General features: G+C 43.5%; 1 protein-coding gene across 4 annotated transcripts in view; it reads right to left on the reverse strand.

The window, feature by feature from the left end:
- Window positions 1-4,969: 4,969 nt before the first annotated feature.
- Window positions 4,970-16,626, reverse strand: part of LOC137420853 (uncharacterized) — a 65,888-nt gene continuing 54,231 nt past the window's right edge. For all 4 annotated transcript variants that reach the window (XM_068106304.2, XM_078772238.1, XM_068106306.2 and 1 more), the window contains exons 8-10: window positions 15,423-15,589; window positions 11,621-11,972; window positions 4,970-6,286 (exon numbers count right to left, since the gene is read on the reverse strand). In XM_068106304.2, the coding sequence (XP_067962405.2) occupies window positions 6,074-6,286; window positions 11,621-11,972; window positions 15,423-15,589 (732 nt within the window). In that variant the 3' untranslated portion in view covers window positions 4,970-6,073. The remainder of the gene's footprint in view (window positions 6,287-11,620; window positions 11,973-15,422; window positions 15,590-16,626) is intronic.

Consider the following 16,626-nt stretch of genomic DNA (forward strand, 5'->3'; position numbering starts at 1 on the left):
GACTCCATACGTGAAAAAGCTGAATGCCTCAACTCTGTGTTTGCCTCAAAATCTTGTGTCCCAAACCCATCTCTCTCTGTTCCCACCTTACCCAGTCGAACCCAGATGCTCCTGGACTCTGTGTCCTTCTCTCCTGACGAGGTGGAAAAGTTTCTGTCAATCCTCGACTCTGATTCTGCAACTGGACCAGACGGCATCAGCCCACGGGTCCTAAAATCCTGCTCTGCCGCTCTATCTCACCCTCCCTCTGTTCTTTTCACCCTCTCTTTTGCTCAAGGTCATCTGCCAGCATCTTGGAAATCAGCAAACATCACCGCTTTACACAAAAAAGGTGCAAAAACAGATCCTTGCAACTACAGACCAATCAGCCTGCTCCCAATTATCAGCAAAGTCATGGAATCCATCATTGCTTCGGATATCAAATCCTTCCTCTTCTCCAATGGCTTGATCTCTGATCAGCAATTAGGTTTCAGACCAGGTCACTCTACTCTGGATATGCTGCTTCTGCTGTCTCAATAATGGATGGAGGTCCTCAATGTCAAACAGTAAATTAGAGCCGTTTCCCTTGACATATCACGTGCCTTCAATATGGTCTGGCACCCCGCTCTGCTCACCAAACTCTCCTCCTATGGTATCCATGGAAATCTCCACGCATGGCTTGCGGACTTCCTCTCTGGTCGTAGTCAACGTGTGGCCCTGAATGGATTTCTCTCATCTCTCCTTCCTGTTCAGGCTGGAGTTCCACAAGGCAGTGTTCTAGGCCCTTGGCTTTTTCTGGTCTTCATCAATGATCTTTCTGACTCTGGAAAATCCTCTCTATCTCTTTGCCGATGATCCCACTCTCTGCCGCTCCATACCTCATCCCTCAGATCGGCAGTCTGCAGCCTCCTCGCTCTCTGCAGACCTGGACAAAATCACAGACTAGTCAAACAAGTGGAACATGTCTTTGAATCCTGACAAATCTCACACTCTCACTATGTCTCTCTGAAAAGACCATGTGGACAACCCTCCCATCTACTTTCTCAACAATCCTCTCCAATAAGTTCTGTCACTCAAGCTCTTGGGTCACACAATCTGCCATGATTTCTCCTGGGAAAACAACATTTCCAAGCTGGCCTCAAAAGCCAGTCGCTGACTGGGCATCCTCCGTCATGCCAAGTCCTTCCTTGGCACACCTGAGCTCCTCACCACATACAAGGCTTTCATCCACAGCCCAATGGAATACTGTTCTCCCCGCTGGGCTGGTGCTCCTGCCTCACACCTAGCTCGGCTTCACGCTGTTGAAACCAAAGCTTTCAGAATCATTTGAATCTCCCATGATGAAGCGGATTCTGAGGGCCTTTCCCTCTCTCACCACAGGCAGGTTGGTGGTCTTTCTGTCTTCTACCGACTCCTCTCCGGCCTTGCTCCCCCAGCCCTGTCTGTGCTCTGTCCCCCAAATATTCCAACAGGTCGCACAAGATCTGCCAGCAACCCTCTTATGGTTAAACTGCCAATATCAAGATTCTCTGCTCACCTTCACTCTTTCATTCCTTTTTACTCCCGCCTCTGGAACAAACTCCCTCACCCTCTTTAATCCTACTCCTCCCTCCAGGTCTTTAAAACAGCTGTTCACCACCATCTCTTATCTTACCCCATCCAAAACTTTGATCTTTTCTGTCCTCGTTAATTCACCCCAGATCCACTTTTCTGAAATACCAATTTCTTTCCTGGAAGTCCTAGCTGTGTCCATGTATTTTTTTTTTTACATCTCCAACCCCACCCCCTTCCCATGCCTCATCCCCCCAAACCCTCCCCCACCCACAGATCTCCCGATGTCACTGCTCTCAAATGTTGTGTTTGTGTGCTTCCCCCTTTCTCCCCATCTTGTCTCCCGCTCCCTTTATTATGTCTTATGAGTCAGTTTGTTTTTTTGTCATTAATGTTAGCTCTTTCACGAGCCTCGATCTTGTATAGAAACCCCACCCCTCCCCCTCCCCCCCCACAAAAAACATTACTATGATTAATACTATTGCTGCTACGATTATTACTACTCCTACTCCTACTACTATGATTAGTACTACTACTACTACAATTATTAATACTACGACTGTTAATACTACTACGACTATTATTACTACAACTACTGCTGTTGCTGCTGTTAATACTACTACGACCACTGCTGTTGTTACTACTACTACTACTGCTGCTACTATTGCTGCTACTATTGCTACTGCTACTACTGCTTTGCTGCTGCTACTCCGGCTGCTACTACTACTACTACTACTGCTGCTGCTGCTGCTTTACTGCTACAACTACTCTCGTAATCCACTCACTCCACTTTGTTGAACAAACAAATCGGCTGGACAATCCTTGGCGCGATGTTATATTCTCTCTCGCTTGAGAGTTCATCCAAGTTGTGAATCTTTACACAGAACACCAAGGATGGTGAGAGACCCAAGTTGGATGTTGCTTCATGGGGCACTGAGTTCTGGAGATCTCCTGCAACATTTCAGAAACTTTCCTGGTGGATGTTGCTTCTGTGATTAATCAGGGATGGATTAAGGTAGCCCTGGGTGGTCTACATTTACCTCTTCAACCCTCAGCTCCCATTCCCATCCTAAAGTAATAGACATCAGTGAGCTAAGTTACAGTGTACTATGTTAAGTATGCACAAGGTCAAAGTGAGGTCAAGATCTCAGGATAGGTTCTCATTGATACTACGACGATTCTCATTATCCCTCAGATTTTGTTTTTAACGGGGCGATATTGTAATCGGCTCTATCAGTCTGTTACGCTATCTCCTCCGAAACATTTGTGCTCAAATTCGCCAAATTGGTAGTTATGATCACCACATGTCTGCATGGCAGGAGGGAATGAGAGCAGTATAATTTTTGGCTCCACCCTGTGACAGTGTGACACTGGGGTAGGGTCAAAAGATCAAATACCAAACTAAAAGGGCACTAGGTAGAGCGACTTACATATTTGATGGTAAAATGGATTACCGAGCGACTGTATTTACATATTTGATGGTAAAATGGATTACCGAGCGACTCTATTTACATATTTGATGGTAAAATGGATTACCGAGCGACTGTATTTACATATTTGATGGTAAAATGGATTACCGAGCGACTGTATTTACATATTTGATGGTAAAATGTCTTGAAACATTCCTGGGTGCTTTTTGAAGTGTGTTTGGGGTCATTGTTCTGCTGCAAGACCCATGACCTTCGACGGAGACCCAGCTTTCTGACACTCGGTTGAACATTGCGCTCCAAAATGCCTTGGTAATCTCCTGATTTCATGATGCCATGCACATGTTCAGGGCACCCAGTTCCAGAGGCAGCATAGCAACCCCAAAACATCACTGAACCTCCTCAGTGTTTGACTTTAGGCAAGGTGTTCTTTTCTTTGAAAGCTTTATTTTGTTTTCTGTAAACATAGAGATGATGTGCTTTACCAAAAAGCTCTAATTTTGTCTCATCTGTCCATAGGACATTCTCCCAGAAGGATTTTGGCTTCTTCAGGTGTGTTTTGGAAAACTCCAGTCGGGCTTTCTTCTGTCTCTCTCTCTCTCATACCTCCGCCACACCCTAAACCAAAATATAATCTGCTTGTTCTTGTCAACTCACCAAGTTTTGTCATAACTCGTCCACAACTTTGAGATATCATGCTATATATCGTTTTCGGCCCCATTCTCAATGGTGAAGAAACACTTTAGAAACCAGAACGGCACTTGGTAGAGCGCATACCTCCGCCAGGCTGAACAGTTTATGTTTTGTATCCCACTGATGGGCCGGATCTGGATTCCGACCTGAACCAAAATCTATTCAGCTTGTTCTTGTCACATAACCAACTTGTCCCGCAAGTTTAGTCAAAAGTCATACATGACTATTTTATGAGACTTGATATCATGTTGTATATCGCTTTTCGCCCAATCCCTCAATGGTGAAGAATCACTTATAAATTAAATAATTTTCGTATCCGAATCCATATTCAGATCTTCAAAATCGAATCGATTAGTCCTCGTCACACACACAACCTGTCCACCAAGTTTCATGCATATCTGTCCACAACTTTTTGAGATATCCTGCTACATATCGTTTTTGGCCCTATCTCCCAATGTTGAAGAAACACTTTTAAAGTTATACTAGCCGGGTCCGGATCTTCACCAAAATCTAATCATTTCGTCCTTGTCACAAAGGATTGGGAAGCCAATGACATTGGTTCAATGACAATGACAATGACACTGTTCAACTGGTGAGACAAAGATGATACACTACCTCTCTGCCAAATTTCGTCCGAATCCGTCCACAACTTTTTGGGTGGTCTCTGTCTTCTACCGACTCCTCTCCGGCCTATCTCCCCCTGCTCTGTCCCCCAAATATTCCAGCAGGATGCACAATATATGCCCGCAACCCTCTTCTGGTAAAACTGCCAAAATCAAGACTCTCTGCTCACCTTCACTCTTCCATTTCCCTTTTCTCCCGCCTCTGGAACAAACTTCCTCACTCTCTTCAATCCCACTCCTCCCTCCAGGTCTTTAAAACAGCTATTCACCACCATCTCTTATCTTCCCCCATCCAAAACCTTGATCTTTTCTACCCCCACTAATTTCACCCCAAATCCACCTCTTTCAATGTCCAACTTCTTTCCTGAAATTCCTAGTAGTGGTAATTTGCTTTATACTGTGTACCCCTTCCCTCGCTCCTTCCCCCCATTCCCCCACAGGTCCTCTTCCTTCCACAGATCTACTGATGTCCCTGTTCTCTACTGTTTTGTGCTTGTATGCTTTCCTCTCTCTCCCCCTGTCTCCCGCTCCCTTTATTTATTGGACTACTGCGTACAGGTGTGGTCAAACATTGTCATGTTTTCAGACGTAATACATAGATCTCTATACGACAAAATTTGAAATTTAAAAGTAAAAAGAAAAAATTAAATGACAAAGTTTAAAAATTGTCATTAAGCAAAAACCAAACTTTCCCAATGTCTTTTCAACACAAATTTAATAAAATATAGGAGATTACAAATTAGAAAAGCAAGACAAGCAGCGAGGAGAACAAGGAACACAAAAATTGTCTGTAGCAGACCATCAAAAGGACAGTTACCCATTGGTCGTGTGAACCCAAAAGCTTAAATAACAACAACCAGTCATGGATAACCCACCAGACTGGACACATTAGTCTTTTGAGACTAGGACATGAGATCAGTGGTCAGAAAATTGCAGGAAAATAAAATAAAAGCAAGGTTCTGAAAGTGTGGGACAAATATAATTACAGTATATAATTTTACATCCAATTGTACTCAAAATGTAAACATATACATTCCAACATACATTTTACTCTTTGATTAACATCTCATAACAATTATCCTCAACTGTTTAAGATTTCTGACAACACAGTACAAGAAAAGCAGCTGTTCGGGCGATAAATTATAAACAAAACCCAAAATGGATTTTGCTTACAGATTAGTAAACCAAAATCAACCACCTGTAGTCATAGACAATTCGAAGACTAAAGCAACGCAAAATGGCTGATAGAGTAATTACATGGAAAATTGTTAATAATGCAAATAAAACTCAATGTTTATAATCAGAGCATAAGCGTACGCATTGGTTGGAATTACTAAATGACCGAGGCCGACACTATAGCTCAGAGTTAAGGTACTCGCCTTTGAACTGTCTCATTTGGAATAGATTCCAAACCCGACAACAAACCACCACCTTGGTGCTTTGCATTCGGGCGTTTTCTTCAGAGCTAGGCATTCCCTCGGCCGAGGCATTAAGCCACCTTCCCATCTGTTTGCATCCCACAGCACCTTTCAACAAGAATAGTAGGGCCTTATGTGCCGGCAATTGGCCAGATTCTAAGTTACTGCCCTTATCTATTAGGAGTGGTGAAAAGGTGGAGGGGTGAGATGGACTGCATCAATGGCATAGCCAGACATATATTTATGTAACCATCACACCAAATTTGTAGATTAATCCTAGTCAGACACGTATTCGCCCCATTAAATATCAATGTAAAGTTATCATTCGATTTACCAGCTTATAGTGCAAAGATTCTACGACGTCAAAAGAATGGCACAAACACTAAAATCCTGTTTCACGAGAAAGTCGTCGAAGGATGAGGAAGGCAAGAGCAATGGCTATTACAATCACAAGTACAGCTGAAAGTATGTGCGAGGAGGAGCAAAGGTTGGCACGAGTATATACAGCCTGAGATGTAGAAGAGGAATGCGAGGAAGAACGAGATGAGGCAGGATGAATAGTGCCTCTGTGATGCAACTCTGGAAGGATATTTTCCTGTAAAAGAACAATCAGTGCAAAGATTAAATACAACAAATTTCAAAAGAACCAACATGTATGATAACCACAATGTACTCAATAATGGGCTGACAGGAGAGCCTACAGGTATGCACACTTCCCTCTAAGCTAGGTATTAGTTGGTGGATGTTAAAGATCCCATGGTGTCCTTCACGAAGAGTAGGTGAGCTATCGCGAGCACCCTAAACAAATTACAAATTCCTGCACCGACTACTGCTGGGAAGGCAACGGCAAACTACCCAGCATAACCCTTTTTATAATAAATTAGCACTTTCCATATCCGTGACTCCTTTATGCAAGGTTCACCCCAAAAATGGTTAGGAAATCTGCCTGCCTGTCTAATTAAGCGAGCTCGTATGCTCGCGGTAACCGAGAAAGAGGAGGATACACAAGTAATTTAACAATTCTACACACTAGTGAAGTCCTTACAGACAGGATAATTCCCCCAGAATTGGTGTATTTTTTTTTTTTTTTTTTAGTGTAACCTGTAACCCTAACTCCTACCGGGAGGTCTCCATGTAGAGAGAATTGAAGTCTCCCCCCCCCCCCCCCCCCCCCCACCATAAACTCACAGGACTTAATAAAACAAACCTTCCCGTTTTACCACATAAAACCCTCCCGTTCACACCCCGAGTACAACCACCAGTTTTCAACTCATTCCATCTAGCGGTTCAGCAGTGCATGTAAGTGAAAACTAAACAAACACTTCTTGAATTTATAGTATGATGTTTATCATCGGTTGAGGCAGGGAAGCGCTCTCAGCTCACTTCTGTTTGTCATGGTGATGGAGCTGGTAAGCAGGAAGGTAAACATGAAGGATATTCTGGAGAGGATATTGTATGCGGATGCTATGTTTGCTGTGGTGGACAGTGGGTGGGAGATGCAGGAAGTACTGAGGGAGTGGAAGAAGGCATTTGAGAGACATGGGCTGATGATGAGCATGGAGAAGACGGAGGTGATGTGGGTTGGGCAGCAGAGAAATTAAATGAATATCACGTTAGAGGGAAAGGAGATCAGACAAGTTAATAGGTTTGAGTATCTGGGGAAAACACCCACCAGGGACGGTAAGCCAGAGGCAGAGATGCGGAGGAGGATTCAGGTGGATGCAAATGCGTGGAGGAGGGTGGAGGGTGTAATGACAGACAGAAAGATTTCACAGAGATTGAAAGGAAAAATTCTGACGTGAGTAATGCCAGCCTACCCTTACGGTGTCGAGACGGTGGCACAAACAGAGAGACAACAACAGAGGCTGCAGGTTTGCGAGAACAACTGGGTCAGGAGGATTGCAGGATTGAAGAGGGTGGATAGAAGGAGATTAACTGAGGGAGCAGATTGGTGTGCAGAAGAGGTTGATGGGGACATTGGTGAAATGCCGGCTGAGATGGGCTGGACATTTGGTGAAAATGAGGGAAGAGAGAATGGCAAAGAGAGCGGATAGGTTGAGGGAGCAAGGAAAGAGGAAAAGAGGTAGATCGTGGTTGAGATGGGAGGATTGTGTGACGAGGGATGTCAGTGGTTGAAGAGTGGAGAGAGTTGGCTGAGGGAAGTGGAGGAGTATCGTGGACAAAGCAGGAGCTTGGCACTTGGACCTCACCACTTATAAAGGTAAGAGGAAGAGAACAATAATTTGACCAATTAAATTTGCCACTCGCACTCTCAGTGTTGGGGAATTTTGATATTCAGACAAAATTGTGACTCGTGGGAAATATAGATCGTGCTCAAAATACAAAAGTTATATTCAGAAAATAAAAAAGTTCACAAAAAATGACAGGCCATGCAGATGAAAGGAGTGGACAACGATGGATGAGTAACAACCCCAAATAAGGAATGGATAACGTCCTAAGTAGCTCCATACTCCAGTTATCATCAAATATGAATACTATTATTAATCTATACTCCAGTTATCATCAAATTACTCCACTCTATGCCGCTGCATACCTCATCCCTTAGATCGGCAGACTGCAGCCACCTCACTCTCTGCAGACGTTGACAAAATCACAGACTTGTCAAACAAGTGGAACATGTTTTTCAATCCTGCCAAATCTCACACTCTTACTATGTCGCTCCAAAAAGACCGACTGGACAACCCTCCCATCTACTTTCTCAACAATGCTCTCCAAGAAGTTCTGTCACTCAAGCTTTTGGGTCTCAATATCTGCCATGCCCTTTCCTTGGAAAACCACATTTCCAAGCTGGCCTCCAAAGCCAGTCACCGGCTGGGCATCCTCCGTCGTGTGAAGTCCTTCCTTGGCACACCTGAGCTCCTCACGACATACAAGGCTTTCATCTGCAGCTCAATAGAATACTGCTCTCCCCGCTGGGCTGGTGCTCCTGCCTCACACCTAGCTCGGCTTCACGCTGTTGAAACCAAAGCTTTCAGCATCATTGTAATCTCCCGTGATGAAGCTAACTCCTAGGGCCTTTCACACACTTACTGCAGGTAGGTTGGTGGTCTTTCTGTCTACAGACTCCTCTCCGGCTTAGCTCCCCCAGCTCTGTCTGTACTCTGTCCCCCAAATATTCCTACAGGTCGCACAAGATCTGCCAGCAACCCTCTTCTGGTGAAACTGCCAAAATCAAGACTCTCTGCTCACCTTCACTCTTTCATTCCTCTTTACTCCAGCCTCTGGAACAAACTCCCTCACTCTCTTCAATCCCACTCCTCCCTCCAGGTCTTTAAAACAGCAGTTCACCACCATCTCTTATCTTCCCCCATCCAAAACCTTGATCTTTTCTACCCCCATTAATTTCACCCCAGATCCACTTTTTTGAAATACCGACTTCTTTCCTTGAGGTCCTAGCAGTGTCCATGTGTTTTATACCTCTCCCCTCCCCTTCCCCCGCCTCCTCCCCCTCCACAGAATTCCCGATGTCCCTATTCTCCACTGTTGTACTTGTGTGCTTCCCCCTCTCTCCCCATCTTGTCTCCCGCTCCCTTCATTATATGTTTTATGTGTCCGTTTGTTTTTTTTGTGATTAATGTTAGCTCTTACACGAGCCTCGATCTTGTATACAAAACAAGAGAAAAAGGACCACAGTGTGGTCACCAGCTGCGACGTGTAGAATCATGAGGATATCCGTTGCAATATGCGCTACCAAATTCGACCAGTCGTTAAATTATACACATACACTAGCGTCTTTTTGTCTTTCAGCTAAATTTATTCTGGTTTCTTCAAACAAATCGCGATTTTAGTCCGCGATGTTCTTACCTTATACCAACGCACGTCCGAGTGTATGCGCATGCGCTATTCAATAATTACACCTAATTTGTGTCAAGTTCTGTGAAACGAGAGTGATATGAAAACATTCATGTTGTCTTTGTTGCTAAATTTATTCTGGTTTCTTCAAACAAATCACGATTTTAGTCCGCGATGTTCTTACCTCATACCAACGCACGTCCGAGTGTATGCGCATGCGCCATTCAAAAAGGCACCACAAAAACAAGAACAACAACGCGGTCCTCTCATAGAGCTGCTCGTCGCAGCTAAAAATAAAAATAAAAATTGGAACAGGTTACTGACACGAACCCTCACAATTTCCTCTCGTGCACACATTGCCTACATAAGCATCTCTCCCGACACGCTACACCACTATCCTCTTTCCCCTACTCTTCCCTCCCAGTCACGTTGTGACCCACATGGGCCCGCCAGTTTACATGCAGGCATGAAAGGGGTCACCAATATGCCTGGCTTCTTCTTCACTCTATCCTCTCTCTCATCTAATTTCCCGGTTGAATGAGGTGCGCCTGTCGGTGTTTTAGTGTTAAAGCCAAATATTTAAGGGGCTATTTTACGTTCTAGGGGTTAAGACTTTTATTTGTGATACGTGTCTTTGTTAAAACATTATAAATTTTCCAAACCTGCTTAATCATCTTTCCTCCGCTATTTAGACAAAGTGTAATAAGTAGACTTAAGGTTGTACCCACCTGATTCACTATGCTAGACTAGCCGACGTCCCACTTATGGTTCTGCTCGGCCATACCTAATGAAGGTGGGGCGTCGGGAGTACGGTTCCCCATCTGGGATAACTAAACCACCAGGAAGGTAACGCAAGATTTAGTTGTTTCAGACGGCGCCTGTGGTTGCTTAGAAACCCATCGTGCTTCAGAGTTAGCTGCTTCTCGACAGCTTCAGGGTCAAAGGTCAGGAAGCAGGACTAAGAGAGGCCACTTATGACCCGGAGAGCTAACCCGTAACAATATATATTGTTGCGGATATGGTTCATTCGGGGGTAATACATGCTTGATATAGCGTAGTTATTCCCATAAGTGTTTAGAATGAGTGTCAAGTCATTAAACATTATTTTAAATATGCATCGCTAATTCGCATAGCTTTAAATGTCACACCTATCCCAGTGTGTGTAAAAATAAATAAATAAATAAATAACTACATCCCATTTGACATTTATTTGACATCCTTACTTTAGTTCTTTATGCTAAATGTGCTTTACGAGTGTCCAACTAGGCTACCAGCCCTTAGCTTGGTGGGAAATCCCCGACCCTGGACCAGGCCATCGACCAATAGAGAGCGATATGGAAGGGGCACTGTGCATCACCAGACATGGAGGCCCGAGGTAATAAAGGGGACGTGGCATCAGGCCCATGTAGCAAAAACCGAGACACTGGTAGGTTGTGGAAGTCTGCAGAGCTGCCAAGCGACGGCCCGTCTCCACCCAACCTGCCACGCCTAGCTTTCCCAGTGTCACGCTTGCTCCAGAAGCGCAGTCTCTCTTCCCTCTCCTTGCAGTGTTCGGAGCTGGACAATCCTGTCTATCAACAACACTATCGGGTTTGCTTGGAGATAGTACGGCTTATAGCACAAAAGAGAGCTAACGCCAAGGCTGACGGACGGATGACGCGCCATTGTATTAGCTTCATGCTTGTAATCTTCATGCTTATCATGCTTGTAATCCTAGTGAGAGATGCTCATGTTATTTCATACCAGCAGGGGTAATGGGTACCCAGCGATGCCCAGTGCTGTTCTAATCCTGTTGGCATTTCGAAGGAATGAAATTTTTTCTTGTTATATATTTTTTGTTGGGGGCCTCCGTGGAACTACGTTCCAGAGGATCTAAAAAAAACAAAAAACACATTGTTTGGCCATGTCTGCCTCTATCTTAAACTTCAACTCTGCTGGTGGTGTTTCCCCCCTCCCTCAACTGTTCCTTATGTCCTGTTGCACCGTAATCCGTTCAGTGGACGAGTACCAGCTCTTCCACAACCCTCCACTACAAAACATATACAAAAAAAAAATTACATCTCAATTTGCCTGAAATTATAAGGCTTTGCCATCGTAATGACAACAATGAACTTACTTGTCCAACTCGCAGAACTGACGACTTCACGTCCGTTTTACCCATGGCTGTTCCTTCAGTTGCCGTTGATGCAATTGTTGTTTCTGTGTTAGTTGTATCTGGGGCAGCACAGACTAGGTTATTTGTTGCCGAAGTGACTGCCACTGTAGAAAATGTTTCCATCGTGTTTGTTTCGATTTTTTCCATGGCTGTTGTTCGGGCGATTGGTGTCATTGTATCAGTAGTTTGTGTGCGGCTGGTGGTTTCCACCGTACGTCTTGCTGTGGTAACAGTTTTCACATTTACAGGTGTGTGCTCCAGTAGGACTCTGTCCATCCTTGCTCCACAGACATCACAGCAAGTTTCTCTCGAGCTGGAAAACAACACATTACATTTACAGATCATGACATAAACATGACAAAATGAAAAATGCAACTCTACAATGTTGCAGAAACTTTCAACCTTCACAAAACAAGTTAAACAAAACAAGACAGTGTTGGAAATGGAGTGATGTGCCAGTGGATAACCAACTGTAGCACTTGGGTGGTGGTGCAGGGTGAGGGGGAGGGGGTATGGGAGAGAGGGAAATCATGGTTGAACTCTTTTAAGATGGCAATGAGATCTTTATGGAAGAGATTGGCTAGTTACCACCTTAAATTTGCATTCAGCTGTGACAGCTACTGCATTCTGAAAAAGAAAAAGGCCATCATCTATGGAGGTCCATGACCAAGAGCTGTGCTAGATTGCTTTTTTCTTCGAGTTTTTCACCTGGATGATGCAAATCCCTTAAAATGCACAATGGCCTGAGAATAAGTCTGAAATAAGAGACTCTCGAGCTTGGTGTGGAGGAATTTAGATAATGCAGTTGCACCTACAACATGTTGGGTTCACCTGCCACAAATCAACGGCACAAACTTTCAGAACTAGGATATGAATGGAGACCAGAAGGCACAAATGTTAAATTTGGAGAAGGCCTCAGAATAAAAGCTTTAAAAAGCTTAATGTTGTTCAAAAGGCATTCACATTGTATGAAAAATTTAACATTCACAATTTTTTTTTTAAAGCTAGGCAGCCAGCTTTAACATTCAAGGGATGGTATATGCTCCATAATGCAACACTTGTGGTGTCAAATCAGGATGCCTGTTTAACTTCGACAAAAATGGATAATTTCTCACTGATAGTGTGAATAAGCCATCAGTGAAGTGTAGCAAAAGGATTTTTTTGGTGATAAATTCATGGAAGACCAAGAAGATCATGCGAATATCATCACAAGTAGCATCAGATATGAACCTTGTGGCCAAGTTTCATCAAAATCATGTGTTTGGTTCAAGTGATAATGACTGAAGGGTTTACAGAGCGACTCACTGACTTACCTGCAGACACTGCTCGATCGCATAAGTTCACCAGACTAAAGTTCAGTTGAGCTAAAAAATAAACAAGGAAACTCAAATGCAAAATAATTAATTTTGAATGCATCAGGAGTACCACATGCTGATGAAATGATAATGTTTAAATGGCACATGGTTTTGACGTTTATCTGACAAAATGTCCCTTCAACTCCAAAGAGCATCAGGAAAGAAAGTGTGAAGTGGTTGCATCCCTCATTCAACACATTGTTTGTTAGGCACTTGCAAATCCCTGGCTTGAACAACCTCTCCAATCTTTTGTATTATCAGTGTGAATTTGATGTACTCCCACTGTCACTACTTTAAAGTCATATATTGATCCCTGTTACCTTCGTCACCAAAGGTGGGTGAAGGTTATGTTTTTACCCCCGTCTGTCTGTTTGTCTGTGAGCAGGATATCTCAAAGTTATGGACGAATTCTGATGAAACTTTGTGGACAGATTGGGTGCGTGACAAGGACGAATTGATTACATTTTGGTGAAGATCAAAATCCAGATATGAGAATTTTTTTTTTTAAGTTGCTGTTTAATATGCAGCATATGGTTGCTGGTTCGACCGGCGTCATCGACCGGCATCATTTCTGGAAATGTGACTGTGCGAAAGATACCTGGCTGTGCCTGGTACCAATAATCTGGTACACTTTAGGATGACAGGCTGAGTCAACCCACCTGGTGTTATTTCAATGGAAGACAGGTGCTTGATCTCAAGCCAGCCACTCTAACCGTTTAGCAAACACCAGGCTTATATTTTTGTATGTGATTCTTTACCATTGAGAGATGGGACAAAAAACAATATATAGCAGGATATACATCAAAGAGTTATGGTTGGGTTATGACAAAACTTGGTGGATGAGTTGGGTAGGTGACAAGAAAAAGCGGATTCGATTTTGTTTAAAGTAGTAGGGTGGCTTAGCAAAATTACCATTACACGGTGGACAAAATCACCAAATTTGGCATGAACACTCCTAATGACCTATTAATCAATATTAGCCGAGGAGCCCTCGCGAATTTTTACGCGTATTCGTGTAAAACCAAAAAATCCAAAATGGCCGCCATCCAGTAATTAAAAACACATTTCCCGGGTTATATAAGTCATGGATAGCAAAAATTGGTATCAAAATATCAATTTTTAGGACACTGAATGTGTATTTTGATATTACAATATCACCAGTAAATTTAAAGGGACATTCAGTGATTTCATGTGAAGGGCACCCTCAATGTTAGGGGGGGGGAAAGCTTTTGGCTTGAATACATTGCTTATAACTCCAGGTCATCAATTATTGCGAATGATAAGCTGTAAACATTGTACCCTGGAAATACAACATTATCATTAGGAGTGCAAAATATCGAGCCCAAGAATTGGGCGTGTCGCTTATTGGATGTCACGCCTACCATTACAATCAGTATCCACTATAAACCAATGAGAGGTTTAGATTAAGACTTAATCGTCCTTTTAACGGCTCAAAGCTCGGCTCAAAGTCCTTTTAACAGTTGACTTTGTAGTTTTTACAATGAAGGAAACACATATCGGGAGTATGTGACAGCTCTGAGGCGTCTTTCGCTTCGCATCGCAGCGACGGCGAGCACCAACATGGCGGCTGTAAGACTATTATTGAAATTCTAAAGATACTGTTTAGATTTTGATGATTTGCGTGTGATATGATTTAACGGATGTTTATATAAATCGTTTAAAATAAAAAAGCCTTCAATTTCTGATATTTTGCCTTTGTATTTGGGCCTCCCAATTGAAGCCCCGCCCATAGGGCGGGTACCATTGCTAGTTAGCAAAAAACGATTTTCACGTTTTGGGTGACCTTGAGCTTGACCTTGGGCCTAGAGAGTTAAAAATTGGGCACAGTCTATTCCAGGGCAAGGCAAATATGTGTGTAAAGTATGGGGATGCTATGTGCAACGATGTAGACGAGAGTACTGCACACAAACAGACAGACAGACAAACCAACCAACCAACCAACATACTTGCCGGAATCTATTCTGGCAAGTAACAACAAAGAAAACAAACAAGAAGGAAAACAAGAAAGAGCAATCAGAGATTGCAGACCCTCGCCAGGACGTTTTTTTCAGTGTTTAAGGCTTTCGTGTTAAAACAAATATGGCAGCCGAACCACGTGACCAATAACGTCATCATCAACATATTTTATTCCCCATGGGGAGTTCTTTACAATGAGCCATGTCTCAATTTTTTCTATGCAGCACTTTCAGAGATATAGAGGTGCATAGTTTTTCCAAGGTGGCGGCTATACCACGTGACGTTTGATGTCATAATTGTAATTAAAAAATTCTAAAAGTGGAGTTGCACCTATGGTGAAAATTTCCTGTCAATCGGACCAACGGTTGCAGAGAAAATCATATTTATTTTGTGCGGGCAAACGAACAGACAAACAAACTCAAATGCAATACCCTCTTCTCTGGCGAGGGTAACAAGCAAACGGAGTGAAAACGGAGTATTTCCTTTCAGTGCGTGTCATCGCCGGGCCACCTTCAGCGCCTTGCGATAACATCATGCCGCGCCTGGAGATGGAATACGAAAGGAGCGATGTACAAATCTTCAAGGTCACCGAACCTGCCTGCAGCGAGGAAGAAAATATACATAATGGAAACCATCATTATCTGATTTAAAAAAAATCATTCTCATTGTGATGTGGAACTGACTATTGTGATGTGAAACTGAGTATAGATCCAACTATGATTAGAATCATGGACTACTCTGACGTAAGGGGTGAAGCTGGGATTCTTCTTTTTCGTTTCACTCTCTGCTTCCGCATGTACCGTGCTATGGACTGGAAATAAATGACCTCCGGTTTATGTGTCTTGCCAGAAGTTACGAACATAACATGGAGTAGGCAGCTTTGTTCTTTCTTGAACAACCAAGGTGCAGCATAGACCAGAATAACAAAAAAAACAACTAGTCAGCAATCGACAACGGTCGGGATGTCGAACCCCGAGCAGGCTGGTTTCTCCTCAGACGTGGCAGCATTCACCGACGAGGTAGCAGCACAACAGCAACGCCATGATGAAGATATACGTCTGTTGTGAGGCATTGCCTTCACGTCTTCAACCGCCTCGACCATCGTCTAAGAGCTTAATACCTCATCCACCCGTGCTCAATGAAAACATTTCATTGAGAGAGTTCAAATACTTGAGGGAGCAATGGAATGACTAAGCAATCGTCATTCGCCCGACAGACATGGAAGTATAAGAGCAACTCGCTACCCTCAGGAACTGTTTGAGCACCCAAATGAGATAGGTGTTGAAGAATGCTATGGAATTTACTGGTGACACTATGGTTGATGAAGTGATCACCGCCATCCAGCCATACTTGCTGGTAAAGCGTTATTGGATTCATGATCTGGTGAAGTTTTACGAGTGCAAGCAGGAGGAAGGTGAGACTTTTGACTCATTCCTATGTGCACTTCGAGAAATCGCAGCGAACTGGGACCTTGACAAGATGATGGTCAATCGCCATTTCGTCATTTGGATTATCACCAGGATTCGCGATCCAGACGTCCGACAGAAACTGCCTGCAAAGCCGGAACTCAATCTCAAAGCAGAAATCCTTTTATTCCGGCAAGAGGAAGCAGGTAAAAAGGTTGACATGATGGTT

The sequence above is a fragment of the Myxine glutinosa genome, chromosome 2 (assembly GCF_964187855.1).
Source record: "Myxine glutinosa chromosome 2, kmMyxGlut1.1, whole genome shotgun sequence".
Classification (NCBI taxonomy): Eukaryota; Metazoa; Chordata; class Myxini; order Myxiniformes; family Myxinidae; genus Myxine; species Myxine glutinosa.